Raw genomic sequence first — 22,163 nt, 5'->3', positions numbered from 1 at the left:
GAACAATGTGGCCTGCCCAGCAGAGCTGATAGAGTGTGGTCAGTGCTTCAATGCTGGGGATGTTGGCCTGATCGAGGACGCAAAAGTTGGTGCGTCTGTCCTCCCAGGGGATTTGCAGGATCTTGTGGAGACATCATTGGTGGTGACTTGAGGTGTCTACTGTACATGGTCCATGTCTCTGAGCCATACAGGAGGGCAGGTATTACTACAACCCGATAGACCATGAGCTTGGTGGCAGATTTGAGGGCCTGGTCTTCGAACACTCTTTTCCTCAGACGGCCAAAGGCTGCACTAGCACACTGGAGGCAGTGTTGAATCTCGTCGTCAATGTCTGCCCTTGTTGATAAGAGGCTCCCGAGGTATGGGAAATGGTCCATTGTCCAGGGCCGCACCATGGATCTTGATGACTGGGGGGCAGTGTTGTGCGGTGGGGACAGGTTGGTGGAGGACCTTTGTCTTAAGGATGTTTAGTGTAAGGTCCATGCTTTCGTACACCTCAGTGAATATGTTGACTATGACTTGTAGTTCAGCCTCTGTATGTGCACAGACACAGGTGTTGTCCGCGTACTGTAGCTCGACAACAGGGGTTGGGGTGGTTTTGGATCTGGCCTTAGTTACACTCCAACGAGGAGCTTGTTGAGTGTGAGGTGGAGCATGGCAGCGAGGAAGATTGAGAAGAGGGTTGGCTCGATGATGCAGCCCTGTTTGACCCCGGTCCGGACGTGGATTGGGTCTGTAATGGATCCGTTGGTAAGGATCACGGCCTGCATGTCGTCGTGGAGCAGGAGGAGGATGGTGACGAACTTTTGGGGACAGCCGGTGCTTAGCTAAACTTGACCTGTCAGCTTTCTGTTTTAAAACCTAACTGACTTCAAAACTTTTGCTGAACCTGACTGACTGCCTGTGTCTCTGTCTTTTTATCTCCCTCTAGTCATAGTCAGAAAGGAACAGAAACTTCACAACATAATGATAAGATGAATCTTGACTGCTGAGACAGGCTAATGAATTGCTTATTATTTACAGTCCATGCTGAAATAATATTAAAGCTAGCTCATTAGCATTTTAACTACCTATTGCCTAAATGCCTTTTTAACTTGCTTTAAAACCCCAATATTTTTGAAAGTAACTCCTTTCCCAAATTCTTTCTGTGGAAAAATGGTTAAAAACAATTTTGGAACATGATACTGCTGAAGATTTGCATTCAAAATGTTAACTAATTTCTCCAACTAATTTAGATTCTTGTACTCACAAATCCTCTTTCAATTGGAAAGGTTAGTGAAGAATGATAACATAACTAGTTGGTCACCTGCTTGTGTGGGGTTAAATGGGCTTATGTAAGACATAAGGCATAAGATGAGACACTCAGTTATCACAAGTCATTCCACTCACCCATAAACAAAACATATACATGTGATTCTTGAGTTCAATGGCAGCCGGGAATGGAATTAATCCACAATCACAATTACTAAATTATTGGAATGCTCCACAATTATCTGAATTCAGAAACTTGTTAGCAAAATCAACTTGCATTTTTAGAACACCTTTAATGTAGAAAAATGTCTCAAGGCACTTCACACAGGCTTACGGTGAAATGAATGTTAAGCCAAAGATGGAAAGGCAAGGAGGAGTAACTAAAAACTTGGTCAAAGTGATAGGTTTTAAGGAGAATCTATAAAGAGGAGAGGAAGGTGGAAGGGTTTATGGAGGTAATTCCAGATTGATAGGCCTAGGTAGTTGGCATATGGCCACCAATGATGGGACAAAAGGAAAGGGAACCCACAAGAGGTCAGGGGCAGAGGAAAGAAGATTTTGGGAGGTGGGCGGCTGTAGGGTTGGAAGAGATTACAAAGACAGAGAGATTTGATGCCATAGAGGGATTAAATACAAGAATGAGAATTAAATTGTAACATTGGAAAATCCATATAAATTCTTTGAATAACTTTCACCAACCTTGTCCATGTAGCCCATGTGATCTTCTCAATCAACGCCTGGTCAAATACTTGCTTTCCTGATGGAACTTCATGTACCAGACGCTTGTAGGCACCTGTGGACACCTGCATAGAGAAAAATATTTACTTAAACTATGTATTTTTATACTTGAAGTACAAATTTAAGAGTAATTTTTGATTGGTTTAAAATTTGAATGATCAACAATTTTTGCATTGAACTGCTATCTGTTTTAATAGATTGGTTTCAGAGGGAATCTGGGATAGCCATAACATCCAACATGATCTGTGCATCACTTTTGAACCAGGAGAATTGGATTAGGAAGGGACAGCACTACTTTAGGAAGGTGCATGGAGTGTACATGGAAAGTTGACTCAGAAGTACATTGGGTGGAAAGAGGGAAATAATATGGCATTAAGCAGAGTATTTAGATGAATATGAACAAGGAGAAAGAGATTCAGAAGGCAGGATGAAGGTGAGGGGGCAACAAAGATTTTCTAAATATAATCTTTTGTTCAGCTTGCATGAGAAGGCATCCCGTTCCGCCCCACGAAGGAAATTGCCCCGCAGGAGCGGAGCGGCTGCTGGTCGGTGCCCTGGACAACTTTTCCCAGTGGGAAGCTGCCAGTGGCTGGGCAGCATGTCTGCCCTTAAAAAGGGCGCTCCACCATGGCCGCCATTTTATTTAAATTTTTGGCCACTCTGAAGTTGGCCTGACAACAGGTTCGGCCAGGCCGCCACCAAGCAGCCCGGCACCCCCCCACTTGGGTGCTGGACCACTGGCCTGGCCAAAGACCTCTCTGGGCGCATTGGGCGCCACTAAAGTGGCTGCAGAGCTCGCAGAGGCCCTCCCCTTTAACTAGGGGAGGGTGGTTGCTTGGCATCAACATGACACAGCACATCCGCGTTATGTTGATACCAGCACTCCTGGCTGGCCTCCCACATTCTTCTCCTCTCCTGTCCCACTCCTGACGCATTTCTGCCCCGCAGCCACCTGAAATATCACCCTTACAATTTAGAAAAAGTTTAAGAGGCCAAAATACCTCTATTCTCTGCCCCAAGTATTCGAGTGGAGAATCATCATGTAATTCAAATTATCCACCCTGTTTGGGGCGGAGGGCAATTTCGCCCCTCTTAACTTTAGACCTCTAAATTCCATATGAATAAAAACCTTCAGAATACTGGAGACGGAGGCCATAAAGGTTGCAGACGGTATTGAAATAGAAGGCTTGCTGCCAAGTCTGGGTTCATTATAAACTTATGTAGTTCATAACATACAGGCATTGCCAACTACAAAATTTGGAAATAATGAAGAACAGTCCCAAAATGCTGACAACTCAAAAAGCCTATGACCCAGGCCACTGCTTAAAGGCAACTGAATAAGTTAAATTCCTTTTTGTCACATTGGATTTCAGGGTTTTATTGGTGTTTTAAGACTGCATTTTGCAATTTTTTTTTGGTGAAAACTTAAACCCAATGGCATGACATATAAAAAAAATAATTGTAATGGAAGTGCAATTAGACATAAATTTGACATAAGCCATTGTGACTTCTCGACCAGACAGGAAGAGGATTCAGAGCCACAGTGATGGAGTAGAAACCTTTTTTTTTTAAGCCATTGCATCATGATCAGGGGCTTGAATAATGCCTGGTCCGTTCGGCTGCCTCTGCCTCTTCCCTTCCTTCCCCTAGCCCACTGGACCAAACTTCCACTAAGGAAGCCCCCTGCCCTAGCCCTGACCTCACATCTTTCTCCAGTTTCCCTCATGACTACTTCCTGCTCCCTTGACCCTATTACCACCAAACTGCTGACTACTCAACTTCCTTTTCTGGCTCCCATGTTAGCTGACATTGTTAACGGTTCTCTCTCCTCAGGTACTGCCTCCTCTCCCTCAAATCTGCCATCATTAGCTCTCTCCTCAAAAAATCAACCCTCGACCCCTCTGTCCTTGCAAATTACCACCCCATCTCCAACCTCCCTTTTCTCTCCCAAGTTCTTGAATGTGTTGTTGCCTCCAAAATCCGTGCCCATTCTTCCCGCAATTCCGTGTTAGAATCCTTCCAATCCAGTTTCCATGCCTGCCACAATACTGAAATGGCTCTCATCAAAGTCACAAATGACATCTTTTATGACTGTGACAAAGGTAAACCATCCCTCCTCGTCTTTCTTGACTTGTCTGCAGCCTTTGACATGGTTGACCACTCTCTATCCTTCTCCAAAGCCTCTCCACCATCGTCCAGCTGGGTGGGACTGCACTTGCCTGGTTCCATTCCCTATCTAGTCGTAGCCAGAGAATCACCTGCAATGGCTTCTCTTCCCACCCCCGCATCGTTACCTCTGGTGTTCCCCAAGGATCTATCCTTGGCCCCCTCCTATTTCTCATCTATATATTGCCCCTTGGCGACACCATCCGAAAACACAGCGTCAGTTTCCACATGTACGCTGATGACACCCGGCTCTATCTCACTACCACCTCTCTCGACACCTCCACGATCTCTAAATTATCAGACTGCTTGTCCGACATCCAGTTCTCGATGAGCAGAAATTTTCTCCAATTGAATATTGGGAAGACTGAAGCCATTGTTTTCAGTCCCCGCCAGAAACTCCGTCCCCTAGCCATTCACTCCATCCCTCTCCCCAACTTATGTCTGAGGCTGAACCAGACTATTCGCAAACTTTGTGTCATATTTGACCCTGAAATGAGTTTTCGACCACATATCCGCAGCATAACTAAGACCGCCTATTTCCACCTCCGTAACATTGCCCGTCACTGCTCTTGCCTCAGCTCATCCGCTGCTGAAGCCCTCATCCATTCCTTTGTTACCTGTAGACTTGACTATTCCAACGCACTCCTGGCTGGCCTCCCACATTCTACCAGACGTAAATTAGAGGTGATCCAAAACTCAACTGCCCGTGTCCTACTCGCACCAAGGCCCTGTGCTCGCTGACCTACACTGGCTTCTGGTTAAGCAACGCCTCGACTTCAAAATTCTCATCCTAATTTTCAAATCCACCCATGGCTTTGCCCCTCCCTATCTCTGTAATCTTCTCCAGCCCGACAACCCCCGAGATGTCTGTGCTCCTCTAATTCTGCCCTCCTAAGCATCCCTGGTAATAATTGCTCAACCATTGGTGGCTGTGCTTTCTTTTGCCAAGTTCTGGAACTCCCTGCCTAAACCTCTCTTTCCTCCTTCAAGGCGCTTCTTAAAATATACCTCTTTGACCAAGCTTTTCGTCACCTGCGCTAATTTCTACTAATGCAGCTTGGTGTGAAATTTTTCTCTCATGATACTCCTGTGAAGCGCCTTGGGACGATTTCACTACGTTAAAGGCACTATATAAATGCAAGTTGTTGTTCTTGTTGGTCATTGGGTGCCATCAATCACCCAATGTATTTTCAGAAAAACAGCAATCTGGTAAAATTGTGCAACCCTATCTTGTAGCTTTTACTGTTCCATTGGAAAGGAAATGGAGGCATTGGCCTGCTGACTAAAGCATCAGTCACCTGTTTGATGCATCTATACACAGCAAATTGGTTGATATTTGCGTGTGCTAGCTTGGAAGGAGTATATTCATCTTCATTCCCATTGCAGTGCTGTCGTATATTAAAGGTTATCTGCACGTTTTCTTAATGCAGTTGCCACAGCTTGACACCTGCCCCCTGGCTAAATCTAAGTCTCTGATAGAAACATAGAAACATAGCAATTAGGTGCAGGAGCAGACCATTCGGCCCCTCGAGCCTACACCACCATTCAGTATGATCATGGCTGATCATTCAACCTCAGTACCCCTTTCCTGCATTCTCTCCATACCCCTTGATCCCTTTGGCCAAAAGGGCCATATCTAACTCCCTTTTGAATATATCTAACGAACTGGTCTCAACACCTTTCTGCGGTAGAGACTTCCACAGGTTAACCACTCTCTGAGTGAAGAAGTTTCTCCTCATCTCAGTCCTAAATGGCTTATCCCTTATTCTTAGACTGTGACCCCTGGCTCTGGAACTCCCCAGCAATGGGAACATTCTTCCGGCCTCTAACCTGTCCAGTCCCATCAGAATTGTATATGTTTCTATGAGATCCTCTCTCATTCTTCTAAACTCCAGTGGATACAAACCCAGTTGATCCAGTCTCTCCTCATATGTCAGCCCTGCCATCCCAGGAATCAATCTGGTGAACCTTCGCTGTACTCCCTCAATAGCAAAAACGTCCTTCCTCAGATAAGGAGACCAAAATTGAACACAATATTCCAGGTGAGGCCTCACCAAGGCTCTGTACAACTGCAGTAAGACCTCTCTGCTCCTATACTCAAATCCTCTAGCTATGAAGGCCAACATGCCATTTGCCTTCTTCACCGCCTGCTGTACCTGCATGCCAAACTTCAATGACTGATGTACCATGACACCCAGGTCCCGTTGTGGATATCTGAACGGAATATATGGAATTAAGGACAGTAAGGTAAACGGGATATATGAAAATGTATAAGCCATGGAAGAATAGCTGGGAGAATGTCAGATTGCAAATAGTGCAACATCAGCATAGCTAACAGTCTTTCTCAAGGTTTCAAGTCACTAATCCTGCCAATAATATATAATTGTAACATGAAATACATCTGCAGAATTGCAAGGTCTCAGCTAAAAGTCACACCACTAGATTGGAACATTTAGAGGCAATGCTTGAGCTTTCAAGAAAAACATCTCATATAGATTGACTAATGAGTGGCTGAGTTAGACTGTCAATCCATTTGTATTTTGTTATCTGATTTCAAAACTGTATAACTGTTAACGCTTTACGATGTAACTTCACCTATCCGTAGGGAGTGTGTACGCTCTATCCAGAGAGTATATCTTCTGTCTGATAGGTCTTACTGGCCGGTAATAAAGACTGCTTTGTTCAAAGCACAAGAGGTATTCGACTCAGTAATTTTACTGAACCAGATTGAAGTAAAAGAATCCGGGAATTTACACCGTTGCGCCTCCCCTTTTCCTAATCTGTCACCATTCAGATAATATTCTGTCTTCCTGTTATTGCGACCAAAGTGGATAACCTCACATTTATCCATACTATACTGCATCTGCCATGCATTTGCCCACTCACCCAACCTGTCTAAATCACCCTGCAGCCTCTTAGCATCCTCCTCACAGCTCACACCGCCACCCAGCTTAGTGTCATCTGCAAACTTGGAGATATTACATTCAATTCCTTCATCTAAATCATTGATGTATATTGTAAATAGCTGGGGTCCCAGCACTGAACCACTGGTCACTGCCTGCCATTTTGAAAAGGACTAGTTTATTCCGACTCTCTGCTTCCTGTCTGCCAACCAGTTCTCTATCCACGTCAATACTTTACCCCCAATACCATGTGCTTTAATTTTGCACACCAATCTCTTGTGTGGGACCTTGTCAAAAGCCTTTTAAAAATCCAAATACACCACATCCACTGGTTCTCCCTTGTCCACTCTACTAGTTACATCCTCAAAAAATTCTAGAAGATTTGTCAAGCATGATTTCCCTTTCATAAATCCATGCTGACTTGGACCGATCCTGTCACTGCTTTCCAAATGCGCTGCTATTACATCTTTAATAATTGATTCCAACATTTTCCCCACCACCGATGTCAGGCTAACCGGTCTATAATTCCCTGTTTTCTCTCTCCCTCCTTTTTTAAAAAGTGGGGTTACATTAGCTCCCCTCCAGTCCATAGGAACTGATCCAGAGTCAATAGAATGTTGAAAAATGATCACCAATGTATGCACTATTTCTAGGGCCACTTCCTTAAGTACTCTGGGATGCAGCCTATCAGGCCCTGGGGATTTATCGGCCTTCAATCCCATCAATTTCCCTAACACAATTTCCTGACTAATAAGGATTTCCTTCAGTTCCTCCTTTTCGCTAGACCCTCGAACCCCCAGTATTTCCGGAAGGTTATTTGGGTCTTCCTTAGTGAAGATAAATCCAAAGTATTTGTCAATTGGTCTGCCATTTCCTTGTTCCCCATTATAAATTGATGGTAGGACTTCTCAGTCATTGCTAGGTAGCTGTACCTGGGGTTATAAAGGCTGTGGGTTGTTGTGATAAAAAATTAAACATTATTGTCTAATTTTAGTTCGTGCATCACATGTGCAATGTGTGAATATAGCAATTTTGTGGACTCTTCCCTGAAAAATACAATAATCCCACACCAACATTCATCCCTCAATCAACATCACCATCCTCATCCCTGTTTTAAATGGGCGGCCCCTTATTCTAAGATCGTGCCCTCTGGTTCTAGTCTCCCCCATCAGTGGAAACATCACCCTGTCAAGCCCCCTCATAATCTTATACGTTTCGATAAGATCACCTCTCATCTACTGAATTCCAATGAGTACTGCCATGATGTTCTGAGTATGGTCGCAGTTGATTTGTACATTCATGGAGTGGAATCCCTTTCGGGTTCAAACTTCTGGATTGAGTAAAGGGCATACAGTCAATCGCACCATGAACTTTGGGGAAGCCAGCAATTCGTCCAAAACCCACAGCCGTCTCATTCTGTGCCTCCTTGGTCATTGGGAAGTTTATGAAATCCATCCTGTCTGCAGTAGTCACCTGGTGAATGCAGCAATGTGGAGCGTACTGCGAGATGGAGCATATGTCCCCTATTGATGTCTGAAAGGAACCGGAGGCATAGAAGGCAAGTGCTGCATTCACCTTCACCTCGCCGGGCAGTGCAGTCCTGTTGCCGCAGGTAGGCTGTAGGTCTGCCTTATCTGTGACGACCTATTTTCGGAAGCACAGCCTTCTAATGCACTGTGCCTCAGAGAGCTGCAGGTATGAGCGATGTTCCCTGTAAATTCGTATGGGGTATGGCCTCCTCCCCATATGTCTGCAAGCTCTTCGATTATGCTCGAAATGCTCATCAATAAGCCTTTTTCCAGCTCGACGCTGCATAGAAAAAGCAGCCAGGAATAATGGCTGACATAGTATAGCCCCCATTTTAAAAAATGTCCTTAAATATCCTTTAAAACGAACTATAAACTCACATAAAACTTCAGTGTGTAAAACGCAGCCTTCCTTCTCCAAATCCTTTTATGCACTGAACTTCTGCTCCGTTTTCAAGATGGCGCTGTTAGCACCGGGTGTGCCCTGAGTTCGACTGATTTTTTTGGGGCGGGTCTCTGGGCGGACAGTAAAACAGGTGATATCGGCGAATTTTTCACCCGGGGCGATAGCGCAGTGTTGCACGCTGATTGATGTCATCCAAACAGTGAAAACATCGGGCGGGTGATAAGTTTTAGCGTCGCTGCAAAACCACTGCTGAAATTTCCACCCAGGCGCAAAATATTATGCGACTCGTTTAGCGGCAAAAAAAATTAGTTTTTGCACTGCGCCCAGGTGGAAAACCAGTCGCAAACTTGTCAAAAATCAAGCCCTTACACTGCTTTTATCAGTCTTAAGAATTTCAAGGGCATTTGCTGGGCTGAAGTTGGGCAAATAGCCAACTCTCCGCCTGCAGAGGCCCTTTACTTCCGGATGTGTGCGATCTGTCAAAAGTATTTTTGACAGATCGCAAGTTCCGGGTTTAAGCGCATGCACGTGCACACCTCGTACCCGCTCATAGGGGCCATGAATTCAGGGTCATTATGTCCAACTGCAGACAATAGTCTGGATTTTCCGATCTGGTGGAATCCCAATGGAAACTTAGCACACTGGGCTTTATGACGGGCCCATAGCTCTGACAATGGTTGATTCTCCATGGTTAATACACCCAGATTACAGGATACATAATTTATATCTCCTGGCAATAAAGTGACAGAGCCTGCGGGGGAAGTGGCGGAATGTAAGCAGAAAGTCCAATATTTTTATAAGCAATTATTTGTATATGATATTAATATTTTTAAATTTATCTTAGACATTAAAATATTGAAAAAGTGTAATTGACTAACAACAGATTTCTCACTCTTAAAATAATGTTTACTGAGATTAAAGAAACATCCTACCTGGATGTGTTTGCTATCAGCTGAGAAGTCCATTTGAATGACAAAACTAGGAATGTCTTTGCAGTAACCTGTTCTGTTTAATGTAGGTCCTTGCGTGAGATCATAAAAATCCACAGTATTTTCTGCAGAACCCACAGCCAGGAACATGGAATCAGGACTAAAACTAAAAAAAATACATGCCATAAAGAGACAGCAAACATTTTCATTTTTAATTCATTTTGCAACTTTACTTAAAGTATTATTTTTTGTGTATATTTCTTATTATTATGCAATATAACACTCTACTTCCAAAGTTATTTTCTCAATTCCCCAATTGGGTCCACTGTGCACCATGACTTGAGAAGATAGGTGTGTTTCTTATATCAATCCCTCTTTGAAGCCAGCTGCTAAGCGGTGTGTGGGAACAGCTCGGAGACCACTTTCCAACCAGGTGTGTAGAAGTTCCGAGGCTCTGCTCAGTACCCTTCCACTTAGCAGATCGCAGCTTCCATGGAAGTACTTCCAACACATTTCCCCCTGCTTGACTTTCCAAAAAAAAAGAACCAATATGTATTATTAAAAGTGGAAATTGGAGAAGGAGAATGTCAGTCAACCCCTCAAGCACGTTTCGCCATTCAATTAGATCATGGCTGATCAGTACTGCAACCCTTTTTACCCTTGTTTGATCTATATCACTTGATACTCTTGGCTAATAAAAATCAATCAACCTCAGTCTTAAAAGTTTCAATTGACTCAGCATCAGCTGTCTTTTGGGGGAGAGTTTTCCAGATTTCTACTACCCTTAGTGTGAAGAAGTGTTTCCTAATTTCACTGCTGTATGGCCTGTGTTATATATGTGGACTTGTATTTACTCTGTACAACCACCAGAAGGCTCATTCCCCGGCGTCCCAAGGGATCCCATAAACCCTTGGGAGCACAGGTATTTAAGGAGGCTTCACAAGTTGGAGAGGCACTTTGGAGACCTGCAATAAAAGACTAAGGTCACACTTTACTTTGAGCTCACGGTGTTCAGTCTGACTCTTTCTCCATACACAACAACTGGTGACGAGATACAAATAGCGAACCCAAAGATGCAGAGAACAGTGGGCATCCTGGAGAAATTTTCGGAGGGAGATGATTGGGAAACATTTGTGGAGCGACTCAACCAATACTTCGTGGCCAATGAGTTAGATGGGGAAGAGAGCGCTGCCAAATGTAGAGCGATCCTCCTCACCGTCTGTGGGGCACCAACGTATGGCCTCATGAAGAATCTGCTCACTCCAGTGAAACCCACGGAGAAATCGTACGACGATTTGTGCACACTGGTCCGAGAGCACTTGAACCCAAAGGAAAGCATTCTAATGGCGAGGTACCAGTTCTACACCTACAAAAGGTCTAAAGGCCAGGAAGTGGCGAGTTATGTCGCCGAGCTGAGACGCCTTGCAGGACATTGCGAATTTGAAGGACATTTGGAGCACATGCTCAGAGACTTTTTCGTTCTTGGCATTGGCCACAAAACCATACTTCACAAGCTTTTGACTGTAGAGACCCCAACCTTGAGTAAGGCCATAGCAATAGCCCGGGGGTTCATTGCCACCAGTGACAATTGTGAAAATGTATTTTTATCTAAGCTGATACCATACGGTATTTGTGTGCCCTTTGCAATATATATATAACAAAATGGACTCCTGGCCCTTCCAGAACTTTCTGCATTTTAGCAGTCAGCTTGCATAAACAGCTAAACCTGGTTGGAGATGGCTGATGGCCATCAGACAGCTAGGAGACAAGTCATGCTGAGACAAGTACCCCCCCATGGTGCTCTCCTATTGTCTACACGACAAGAGTTCCATGTCACCCCACCCTTTTCTATGTACTCAAACCACCAGCCACTATCTCTTGTAGAGACCTCATCCTTTTGATGTAAACGATAAACTGACCAGGAAATTGAACAATCCTGACACAATACAAGACAGGTGATAGCCCATTACCTCATTCTCATGGAGTAATGGCTGGCTGGCCAACTGATAACCCTGACAAAAGGAAATATCTGTAAACCATGTCAGGACCAGGATATAGTAATTAACTCTTTATCTGTATTCACTGACTGTGAGACAGAGCAATACACACGGAGAGGCCATAACTTGGGTTTTACTGTATAAATATCTTGTGAAGCTGTACCATTGCGGAGGTGTTCACTTAGCCATTGACTGAGTGTGACCTGCCCCTTGCTAGCAAGCGAATTAAAGAAACTTCTGCCGGAGCTGTAAGTGTCGGAGTCATTCTTTTCGGAGGTCGAGATTTCGACAGTTACTTCTTGGAGGTTCCACCGAGATTGCATTCTCTCTATCCTGTGAGTAAAACGGATACAGGCATAGTGCCTCTCCAGTGAAAGGCTTCAGTGGCCAAACAAGGTGAGCCTTTTGCTCACAAGAAGGTTTCTTCACTGTTGAATCGCATATGTAATCTGTTGTCCACAGGGGAGGTACTGCAATCTACAAGACTCGACATTTAAAAGCTAAGTTATTTTTTTTTTTAACCATTTCTTTCTCAGCTTGCAAGCAGAAGGGAACAGGTTCTGGAAAAAATCTCGAAACAGCCCGGGGAAGGTTTCAGTAGGTAAGGGAGCGCTAGTCGATCGAAAAAGGTTCCTGAAGGTTCTTATATAAGATTTTTTATTGTTTTAAAGGAAAAGCGCTAATCGATCGAAAGTTCTTATGTGATAAGATTTTTATTGTTTTTAATTCGGAAGGGGTTCTTATGTGATAAGAGTAGAGAAAAAAAAAAGAAAGCGCAATCGATCAAAGGTTCTTATGTGATAAGAGTTTGGGTGTGGAACCATAAGTTTTATCAGTTTTTTATTAGGATCAGTTTTTTATTAGGATAAGTTAAGGACTCGGTCTGTAGTGGCGTACAACGCAGACTGAGAATTTGTTTAGATAAGGTGTAAGGTTATGATTTGTGTACTCGCGTGAATATTGTTTGTTGTCCTTGTGATACTGTTGTGTGCAATACCTTTGTGCGACATTGCCATTAGAGAAACGGGAAGAGTCACTAGGGAAAATTGTGATTCGGGAAACCAAAAAAAACAAGGATTGATTAAGAAAAGAAACAGTAACTGTTTGATCAACTACGGTTGGTTCGTGCCAACATATCTCACATACCCAGACTGAGCCCGAATTAAGAGCCTTTTCAGGCCACGTAACGGCCAGGAGAAGTGGGCGTAGAGAACTCGGTTGGCCGAAAGGATTGTGAGATCAGAAACTGTGGAAAATCTTAATCATCCAGAATGGGGGCTGGAGCAAGTAAACCACCACCAAAAGGGACCCCAGCCCATTTTATGCTCCAGAATTGTGGTCAGTCTTCAATTGACCACCTAAGAGAATGGGTAAAGTGGACTAAGGGTGAAAACAGGCCATTTCCACCCGATGGTTCATTTAATTTAGAGAGAACAACATGTCTAGAGGAGTGTCTTATAAACAGAGATCCAGGTAGAAGAAAAAAAAATAGAAAAGGCCTGGGTTCCGATTCTTCAAGCCCATGTAAAATTAACAGAGGAAGTAAATCAAATGTAAAAAAAAAGAGAACCTGATAGTGACTTATGGATTCAAAAAAAAATAAAGCTAGCCAAAAAAAAAGCTTTATTGAATGGAGAGAGACTTTTGTGAATGTCTTGTCTTTGAATGAGAGTGCTTCTGTGTTTTTTCTTGTGTCTGGAAACCTGTTTGGCAAGGTTGTGGAGCTGCCTGTTTGTTTTAGCTCCACCCACTTTTTCAAACAAAGTGAAGTTTTTTTAACCCTTCATAGTGTTGTCCTGTATGTAGGAAGTTTAAGACATTTTAAGTTAGAAGCACAGGTGTGGATTTATTCAGATGAGAAGTTACGGAGCTAGGAAATGCACAAAGGATAGGTTTGTTGAGACATGGTCCCGGTGGTTAAAAGTTGTAATGCCTTAGGAAGTTGTAATGCCTTTTTAAAAAAAAGCCTTTGTGGGTCTCTCGAGGTGCAGGCTGGGGGAGTACATTCTCATTGTCCTTGGTGTAAAATCTTGGTACAAAAGCTTCTAGCTCAGTAAGAGGATTTTTTTAGATAAAGAGTGGCAGTACAATATTTGAATTGGGATTTTGAGATATTTCAGGTGATCTCCTTGATCAACATTTTGGGTGTATTGGAAAAATCTTTGGTTTGGAAGCCTTTTAATAAGATTAGAAAACAAGTACTTTACATTCTGTGATCTGTGAATCACTATAAGCATAAATGAGAAGTCCGTGTAACACACAGATTCGTCCAGTTCAGAAGTCCACACAAATGGAGGTTTGTCCATGACCTACGAGCTGTGAATGAATCTACTATATTCTCACAATGCTTAAAGAAGGATGTGGAATGAAGTATCCTGGAATGCTTTCCAGAGTCTTAAGCAGTCCCTCACTTCAGCACCAGCCTTGGGATTACCAGATTACACTAAGCTATTCAACTTATTTGTACATCACAAGTCGGGTTTTGCACAATCTGTTTTAACTCAGTTACATGGGGACAGGCAGCGACCGGTAGCATATTTCAGTACCCAACTAGACCCAGTGGCACGCGGACTAGCAGGATGTCTTCCTTCGTTGGCAGCAGCTTATTATGCTATGCAACAGGCTCAGACAATAACTCTAAATCATCAGACCATTTTGTATATCCCACACTCTGTCGAGATTTTACTTACTAAATGTGCCACCCAACACCTAACCTCTGCAAGAACCACTAAATATGAAGTCGAACTGTTATCAAATCCGAACCTTATCATCAAAAGATACTCCCCACGGAAGAAGACGGCGAACCCCATTCATGTGAAATGGTAACTGAATTAGTGACTAAACCACGTATCAATCTAACAGATGTACCAATGTGTAACCCTGATTTAGTGTACTATGTTGACGGATCAGTCCTACGAAATGATAGGGGCCAACCTAGAGTGCAATTGTAACTCAGTTTAATGTTGTCGAAACAGCCTCTCTTCCAGACTCCTTTTCAGCCCAACAAGCTGAATTGTTTGCGTTAACTCGAACCTGTATTCTGGCTGAAGGACAAACAGTTAATATCTACACTGACTCCAGGTATGCTTTTGGGGTATCACATGACTATGGACAAATTTGGAAGATTCGCGGGTACCTGACTTCTTCAGGAACCCCTATCAAAAATGCAGAACAAGTGGAAAATCTTCTGCGAGCCATTCAATGCCCCTTGAAACTTGCCATTATCAAATGCCAAGCACATACAGGCTAGTCGAATGAGGTGGCACTTGAGAATGCCAGAGCTGATAATGCGGCTAAGTCAGCAGCTCTGTCCAAAGGGGGGATGCAGGTGTCATTGTTCCCACTAAGGAAAAATAATTGCTCAGACCCGCCACCCACTGTTAATGATGTGCTGGCCTTTCAGACACAGGCCAGTACGGAGGAGGCGGTGACCTGGACGAAGGATCAATGTTATAAAAATCCAGAAGGAATATGGGTTCACCACGACAGACGCGTGGTGGCACCCAGATCCTTACTTCCATGGATTGCCCGATGTTCATACATTCACACATGCAGGCAAAGGGGGGATGGCAGATTATATTTTGGCAACTTGGTATGCACCAGGTATTTCGGCAATTGCAAAACAAATCTGTGAAAATTGTGTTACCTGTCAGACAATGAATCCGGGTAAGACGGAAAAAGTAGAATCTGCCTCCCACCCAAATCCAGTCGGGCCTTTTGTACATTTACAAATGGATTTTATTGAATTACCTATGTGTATGGGATTCAAGTATGTATTAGTTATTGTAGATGTGTTCTCTAGATGGATTGAAGCCTTTCCATGTAAAAAGGCCGATGCCACTACTGTTGCTAAATGTTTGTTAAAAGAAATCGTACCGTGCTTCGGAATCCCTGCTAAGCTTTCTAGTGATAACGGGTCACATTTCACGGGAACTGTTATAAGAGAAATGTGTAAAACTTTGCAGATTAATCAATGTTTTCATTGCAGTTATCATCCACAATCAGCTGGACTTGTTGAAAGATATAATGGAATGCTTAAAAATAAGCTGGCAAAACTATGCAATGACACTGGACTGAAATGGACAGAACTGCTGCCCTTAGCTTTGATGGTAATGCGAACTGCAACCAACAGAACAACAGGCCTGTCACCGCATGAGATAGTTATGGGACGTCCCCAACGACTACCTTTGACAGCACCATTTACTGCAAAACAAATGGACATCCACAAAATGGAGGAAAATATGTTGAATTATTGTATTGCGCTAACCAAATGTATTTCCAGCTTTCATTCACAGGTAAAGGAAGCGCAAGTCAAGCCAGCAGAAGGGAAGTGTCATAGCCTGGAGCCAGGGGAATTCGTTTACATCAAGATTTTAAAAGAAAAAGCAGTCTACAGCCAAGATTCGAAGGACCATACCAGGTCTTGTTGGCGACCAATACTGCAATCAAGATAAAGGAAAGACCAACATGGATCCACGCATCCCATTGCAAACGGGCACCCGACCAGGAGGAAGGGAAGAAGGAACCAAAGGAACAGAAAAAGGAAGACTGAATAAGGAACTGTATGGACTATGGGGACTGATGGTGCTGGGCTTGGCAGGGTTTTACTTTGCATTATTGATTACACCAGGGGTACAGACCCGCCACCGAAGGGAACTGCAAGTAAACGTATTTATGGCACTGAGTCATAAGTATGCTCAAGAAAGAAACTTGTCGAGTTGTTGGATATGTTCCCATGTACCTGTCCACTCCGAAGGGGTTATTCCCCTGAGATCTGTCCCCTTTAACGAATCAGAAATGGTAGAATGGTTGACAGTGCAAAATAGGACAAACCTAACTAAGGGGCCAGAAACGAAGGAACAAACAGAAGGGAGGTCGGCAGGGTATGAACTTACAGCCTTCCAGGGATGGTACCAGCCCAATTATGATAATAACCATCAGCCTCCCTTCCTAAGCATTACTCCCAGAATAGGAAATCCTGAAGGTATAAAATGCCTAGTGAGTAATGAAACTAAAGGACCAGAAATGGGACGCAGCAAGTGTTCCCAAATGATTAAATGGCAAGCCACAACTAATCCCACTGAGAGAAAGATAGCAACCGGTGGCTGGACAATGGTCCATAACAAAGCCCCAGATGAAGGGTGGGAAGGTGAGACCACTCGAGTAGGGATGGCGCGAAAGGACCAGGAGCTGACGTCCTATAATTGCACCTACTTTATTTGTGGCCATAAAGCCTACCCATGGTTACCAGCCAACTGGACAGGGTCCTGTTACTTAGGATATGTGGTACCCCTTATCAGATCAGTAAAGACTCTAAGGGAGGCCTATGGAAGTCACAGATTTAAACGGGATTTGACGTGGCTAAACGGAATATTCAAGGTAATGGTGCCACTCTATGGAATAGCATCGACTGAATGGCAGTTACGGGAACTGGCTAACTTAGTCGAATCAGTAGCCAACGCAACTTCCCAAGCCTTTGAAGGGATAAATGACGAAATGGTAGCTATTCGAACAGTGGCTCTCCAAAATCGTATGGCCTTAGATTATCTCCTAGCCAAGGAGGGAGAGACATGCGCATTAATAGGTGAAGAATGCTGTACATATATCCCAGATAAATCAGAAGATATCGGCAGTCTAGCTGAAAACATCAGGAAAAAGGTAATAGAGTATAAACAGACAGTTGGCCAGGACGGTATCACCTTGTGGGGTTGGGCATCGGGATGGTTGGGAGCCCTGGGGAAATCTGTGGTACAGGGTTTGATCATATTCCTGCTGATAGCCTTCGCCCTGTATCTATTATTTGTCGTCATTAAGTGTTGCTGTGCCAGGGTGGGAGAAACTATGTTACCTACCGAGACCACGGCTAGAGTTATGGTAGCAACAACTGCTGAAGGCTCTTGTGTGGAAATGGAAATGGAAAGACTGTACAAGATCAGAATGGATTGAATTGTCCTTGTGAAGGACAAAATGGGGGAATGTGGAAATGTATTTTTATCTAAGCTGATACCATACGGTATTTGTGTGCCCTTTGCAATATATATATAACAAAATGGACTCCTGGCCCTTCCAGAACTTTCTGCATTTTAGCAGTCAGCTTGCATAAACAGCTAAACCTGGTTGGAGATGGCTGATGGCCATCAGACAGCTAGGAGACAAGTCATGCTGAGACAAGTACCCCCCCCCCCCCCATGGTGCTCTCCTATTGTCTACACGACAAGAGTTCCATGTCACCCCACTCTTTTCTATGTACTCAAACCACCAGCCACTATCTCTTGTAGAGACCTCATCCTTTTGATGTAAACGATAAACTGACCAAGAAATTGAACAATCCTGACACAATACAAGACAGGTGATAGCCCATTACCTATGACTCATGGAGTAATGGCTGGCTGGCCAACTGATAACCCTGACAAAAGGAAATATCTGTAAACCATGTCAGGACCAGGATATAGTAATTAACTCTTTATCTGTATTCACTGACTGTGAGACAGAGCAATACACAGGGAGAGGCCATAACTTGGGTTTTACTGTATAAATATCTTGTGAAACTGTACCATTGTGGAGGTGTTCACTTAGCTCTTGACTGAGTGTGACCTGCCCCTTGCTAGCAAGCGAATTAAAGAAACTTCTGCCGGAGCTGTAAGTGTCGGAGTCATTCTTTTCGGAGGTCGAGATTTCAACACAATACTAAGCAAATCTCTCAGCACACAAGTGCTGCTACAAGTACTGTGAACAAAGTGATGTTGTTTTCGAATCGTAACGTACAGGGCAGGTCACACATACCTGCAGCTACACGTCCGCAGATGTCTCAGAGTCCACCATCAAGGGTGATGAATGCAAGGCCATTAGCACCTTGTTGGCGCTGCGGGGGTGATCATCGTTTCTATTCATGCCGATTCAAAGGATATGTTTGCAAGGGCTGTGGAACAATGGGACACCTCCAATGAGTGTGCAGGTGAGCTGCAAAGCCTGTTAAACTTGCAAACCACCACGTTACAGAGGAGGACAGATCCACGGAGGATCACTACGAACCAGAGCCTCAGATAGAGGAGGCAGAGGTACATGAGGTGCACACATTCACCACAAATTGTCCCCCGATAATGCTGAATGTTGAACTAAATGGACTCCTGGTGTCAATGGAGCTGGACATGGGCATGAGCCAGTCCATCATGGGCAAAAAGACTTTCGAAAGGTTGTGGTGCAACAAGGCCTCAAAGCAAGTCTTAACTCCAGTTTGCATGAGACTAAGAACTGACACTAAAGAACTGATTCCTGTAATCGGCAGTGCTACCGTAAAGGTTTCCTACGATGGAGTGATGCACAAGCTACCACTCTGGGTGGTACCGAGCGATGATCCCACGCTGCTTGGCAGGAGCTGGCTGGGAAAGATACGCTGGAACTGGGACAACGTCCGAGTGCTATTGCCCGCTGACGACACTTCATGTGCCCAGGTCTTAAACAAATTTCCTTCGCTGTTCGAACCAGGCATCGGGAAATTCGAAGGAGCAAAATTGCAGATCCACCTAATTCCGGGATGCGAGCCACCCATCACAAAGCAAGAGCAGTACCGTACATGATGAGAGAAAGGATAGAGATCGAGCTAGACCGGCTGCAACGAGAGGGCATCATTTCACCGATCGAGTTCAGCAAGTGGACCAGTCTTATTGGCCCAGTCCTCAAGAGAGATGGCACTGTCAGAATCTGTGGCGATTATAAAGTAACTATCAATCGTTTCTCCCTGCAGGACCAATACCCACTACCAAAAGCTGATGACCTCTTTGCAACACTGGCGGGAGGAAAGACGTTCACGAAGCTGGATCTGACTTCAGCCTACATGACGCAGGAGCTGGAGGAATCATCGAAGGCCCTCACCTGCGTCAACAGGCACAAAGGTCTTTTTGTTTATAACAGATGCCCATTTGGAATCCGATTAGCGGCGGCGATATTCCAGAGAAACATGGAAAGTTTACTGAAGTCGATCCCGCACACCGTGATCTTCCAGGACGACATCTTGGTCACAGGCTGGAACACAGTCGAGCACCTGCAGAACCTGGAGGAGGTTCTTAGTCGACTTGGTTCCGGTCCTGCCCAGGCGAGCGGCCTACAAGAGGCCCGTCAGTGAGCAGCGGGAGTTCGTGGTCAGAAGTGGGAGTTCGGGAGGTGAGCGGCCTACAAGAGGCCCGACGGTGAGCAGCGGGAGTTCGTGGTCGGAGGCGGGAGTTCGGGAGGCGAGTGGCCTACAAGAAGCCCGTTGGTGAGCAGCGGGAGGTCGTGGTCAGAGGCGGGAGTTCGGGAGGCGAGCGGCCTACAAGAAGCCAGCCGGTGCAGCTGCAGCAGGGAGGCAAAAAGAAGTAGAAAGAAATCGAAAGGTGACATCACAGCCAAGGGGGTAAGTGATTGGCTGGTGATTGGTAAGTAGTTTTTCTTTTTCTTTATCAGTAAGTAACCTTTAGCATTGTTGCCAAATTAAGTTAATCTAAGGGTTAAGTCATGGTAGGACAGCTCGGACACATGTTATGCTCCTCCTGTACTATGTGGGAAGTCAGGGACATTTCCGGTGTCCCTGCCGACTGGGTGTGCGGGAAGTGTATCCGCCTCCAGCTCCTGACGGACCGCATTGCGGCCCTGGAGCTGAGGGTGGATGAACTCTGGAGCATCCACGATGCTGAGAATGACGTGAATAGCACGTTTAGCGAGTTGGTCTTACCGCAGATAAAGGGTACACAGCCAGATAGTAAATGGGTGACCAACGGAAAGAGCAGTACAAGGAAGGTAGTGCAGGGGTCCCCTGCGGTCATCCCCCTGCAAAACAGATACACTGCTTTGGGTACTGTTGAGGAGGATCACTCATCAAGGGAGAGCAGCAGCAGCCAAGTTCATGGCACCGTGGGTGACTCTGCTGCACAGGAGGGCAGAAAAAAGAGTGGGAGAGCTATAGTGATCGGGGATTCGATTGTAAGGGGAATAGATAGGCGTTTTTGCGGCCGCAACCCGAGACTCCAGGATGGTATGTTGCCTGGTGCAAGGGAAAAGGATGTCTCGGAACGGGTGCAGGATATTCTGAAAAGGGAGGGTGAACACAGCCAGTTGTGGCGCATATAGGTACCAACGATATAGGTAAAAAACGGGATGAGGTCCTACAAGACAAATTTAGGGGAGCTAGGAGCTAAATTAAAAAGTAGGACCTCAAAAGTAGTAATCTCAGGATTGCTATCAGTGCCACGTGCTAGTCAGAGTAGAAGTCGCAGGATAGCTCAGATGAATACGTGGCTTGAGGAGTGGTGCACAAGGGAGGGATTCAAATTCCTGGGACATTGGAACCGGTTCTGGGGGAGGTGGGACGGTCTGCACCTGGGCAGGACCGGAACCAATATCCTAGGGGGAGTGTTTGCTACTGCTGTTGAGGAGGAGTTAAACTAACATGGCAGGGGGATAGGAACCTATGCAGGGAGACAGAGGGAAATAAAATGGAGGCAGAAGCAAAAGATAGAAAGGAGAATAGTAAAAGTGGAGGGCAGAGAAACTCAAGGCAAAAAACAAAAAGGGCCACATTACAGCAAAATTCTAAAGGGGCAAAGTGTGTTAAAAAGACAAGCCTGAATGCTCTGTGCCTCAATGCGAGGAGTATTCGGAATAAGGTGGACGAATTAACTGCGCAGACAGCAATTAACGGATATGATGTAATTGGCATCACGGAGACATGGCTCCAGGGTGACCAAGGCTGGGAACTCAACATCCAGGGGTATTCAACATTTAGGAAGGATAGGCAGAGAGGAAAAGGAGGCGGGGTGGCATTGCTGGTTAAAGAGGAAATTAATGCAATAGTAAGGCGGGACATTAGCCTGGATGATGTGGAATCGGTAGGGGTGGAGCTGTGGAATACCAAAGGGAAGAAAACACTAGTGGGAGTTGTGTACAAACCACCAAACAGTAGTAGTGAGGTTGGGGACAGCATCAAACAAGAAATAAGGGATGTGTGCTGTCATGTATGTAACCACAATGTAACACCACTGTATTACTGTATACATTCAACCTAGATGCACACCTCGCGGGGTCATCATCTTTGGAGTTCTGTGTATAAATAGTTAAGGTCACACAGTGGCCTTGTCCCCACAATGTGCCTCGTGTGGTTTCATACTGTAGAGCAAGGACTTTACATTGGCGACGAGAAACGGGAATTCACGACCCACGAGAATGGCCACCGGTAGCACAGAGGAATGGTACTGTGTTGGGGAAGACTGGGACGA

The 22,163-nt window shown here is 44.8% G+C and overlaps 1 protein-coding gene across 6 annotated transcripts in view; it reads right to left on the bottom strand.

Annotated features, from left to right (window-relative positions):
• LOC139273131 (echinoderm microtubule-associated protein-like 6) overlaps nt 1-22,163 on the bottom strand; it is an 816,712-nt gene that overhangs the window by 21,643 nt on the left and 772,906 nt on the right. For all 6 annotated transcript variants that reach the window (XM_070889552.1, XM_070889554.1, XM_070889555.1 and 3 more), the window contains 2 exons: nt 9,923-10,085; nt 1,951-2,054 (listed from right to left, as the gene is read on the bottom strand). In XM_070889552.1, coding sequence (XP_070745653.1) covers nt 1,951-2,054; nt 9,923-10,085 — 267 coding nt within the window. The remainder of the gene's footprint in view (nt 1-1,950; nt 2,055-9,922; nt 10,086-22,163) is intronic.

Source organism: Pristiophorus japonicus, chromosome 9 (assembly GCF_044704955.1).
Source record: "Pristiophorus japonicus isolate sPriJap1 chromosome 9, sPriJap1.hap1, whole genome shotgun sequence".
In the NCBI taxonomy this organism is placed as follows: domain Eukaryota; kingdom Metazoa; phylum Chordata; class Chondrichthyes; family Pristiophoridae; genus Pristiophorus; species Pristiophorus japonicus.
This window is presented reverse-complemented; position numbering and strand designations above follow the sequence as displayed.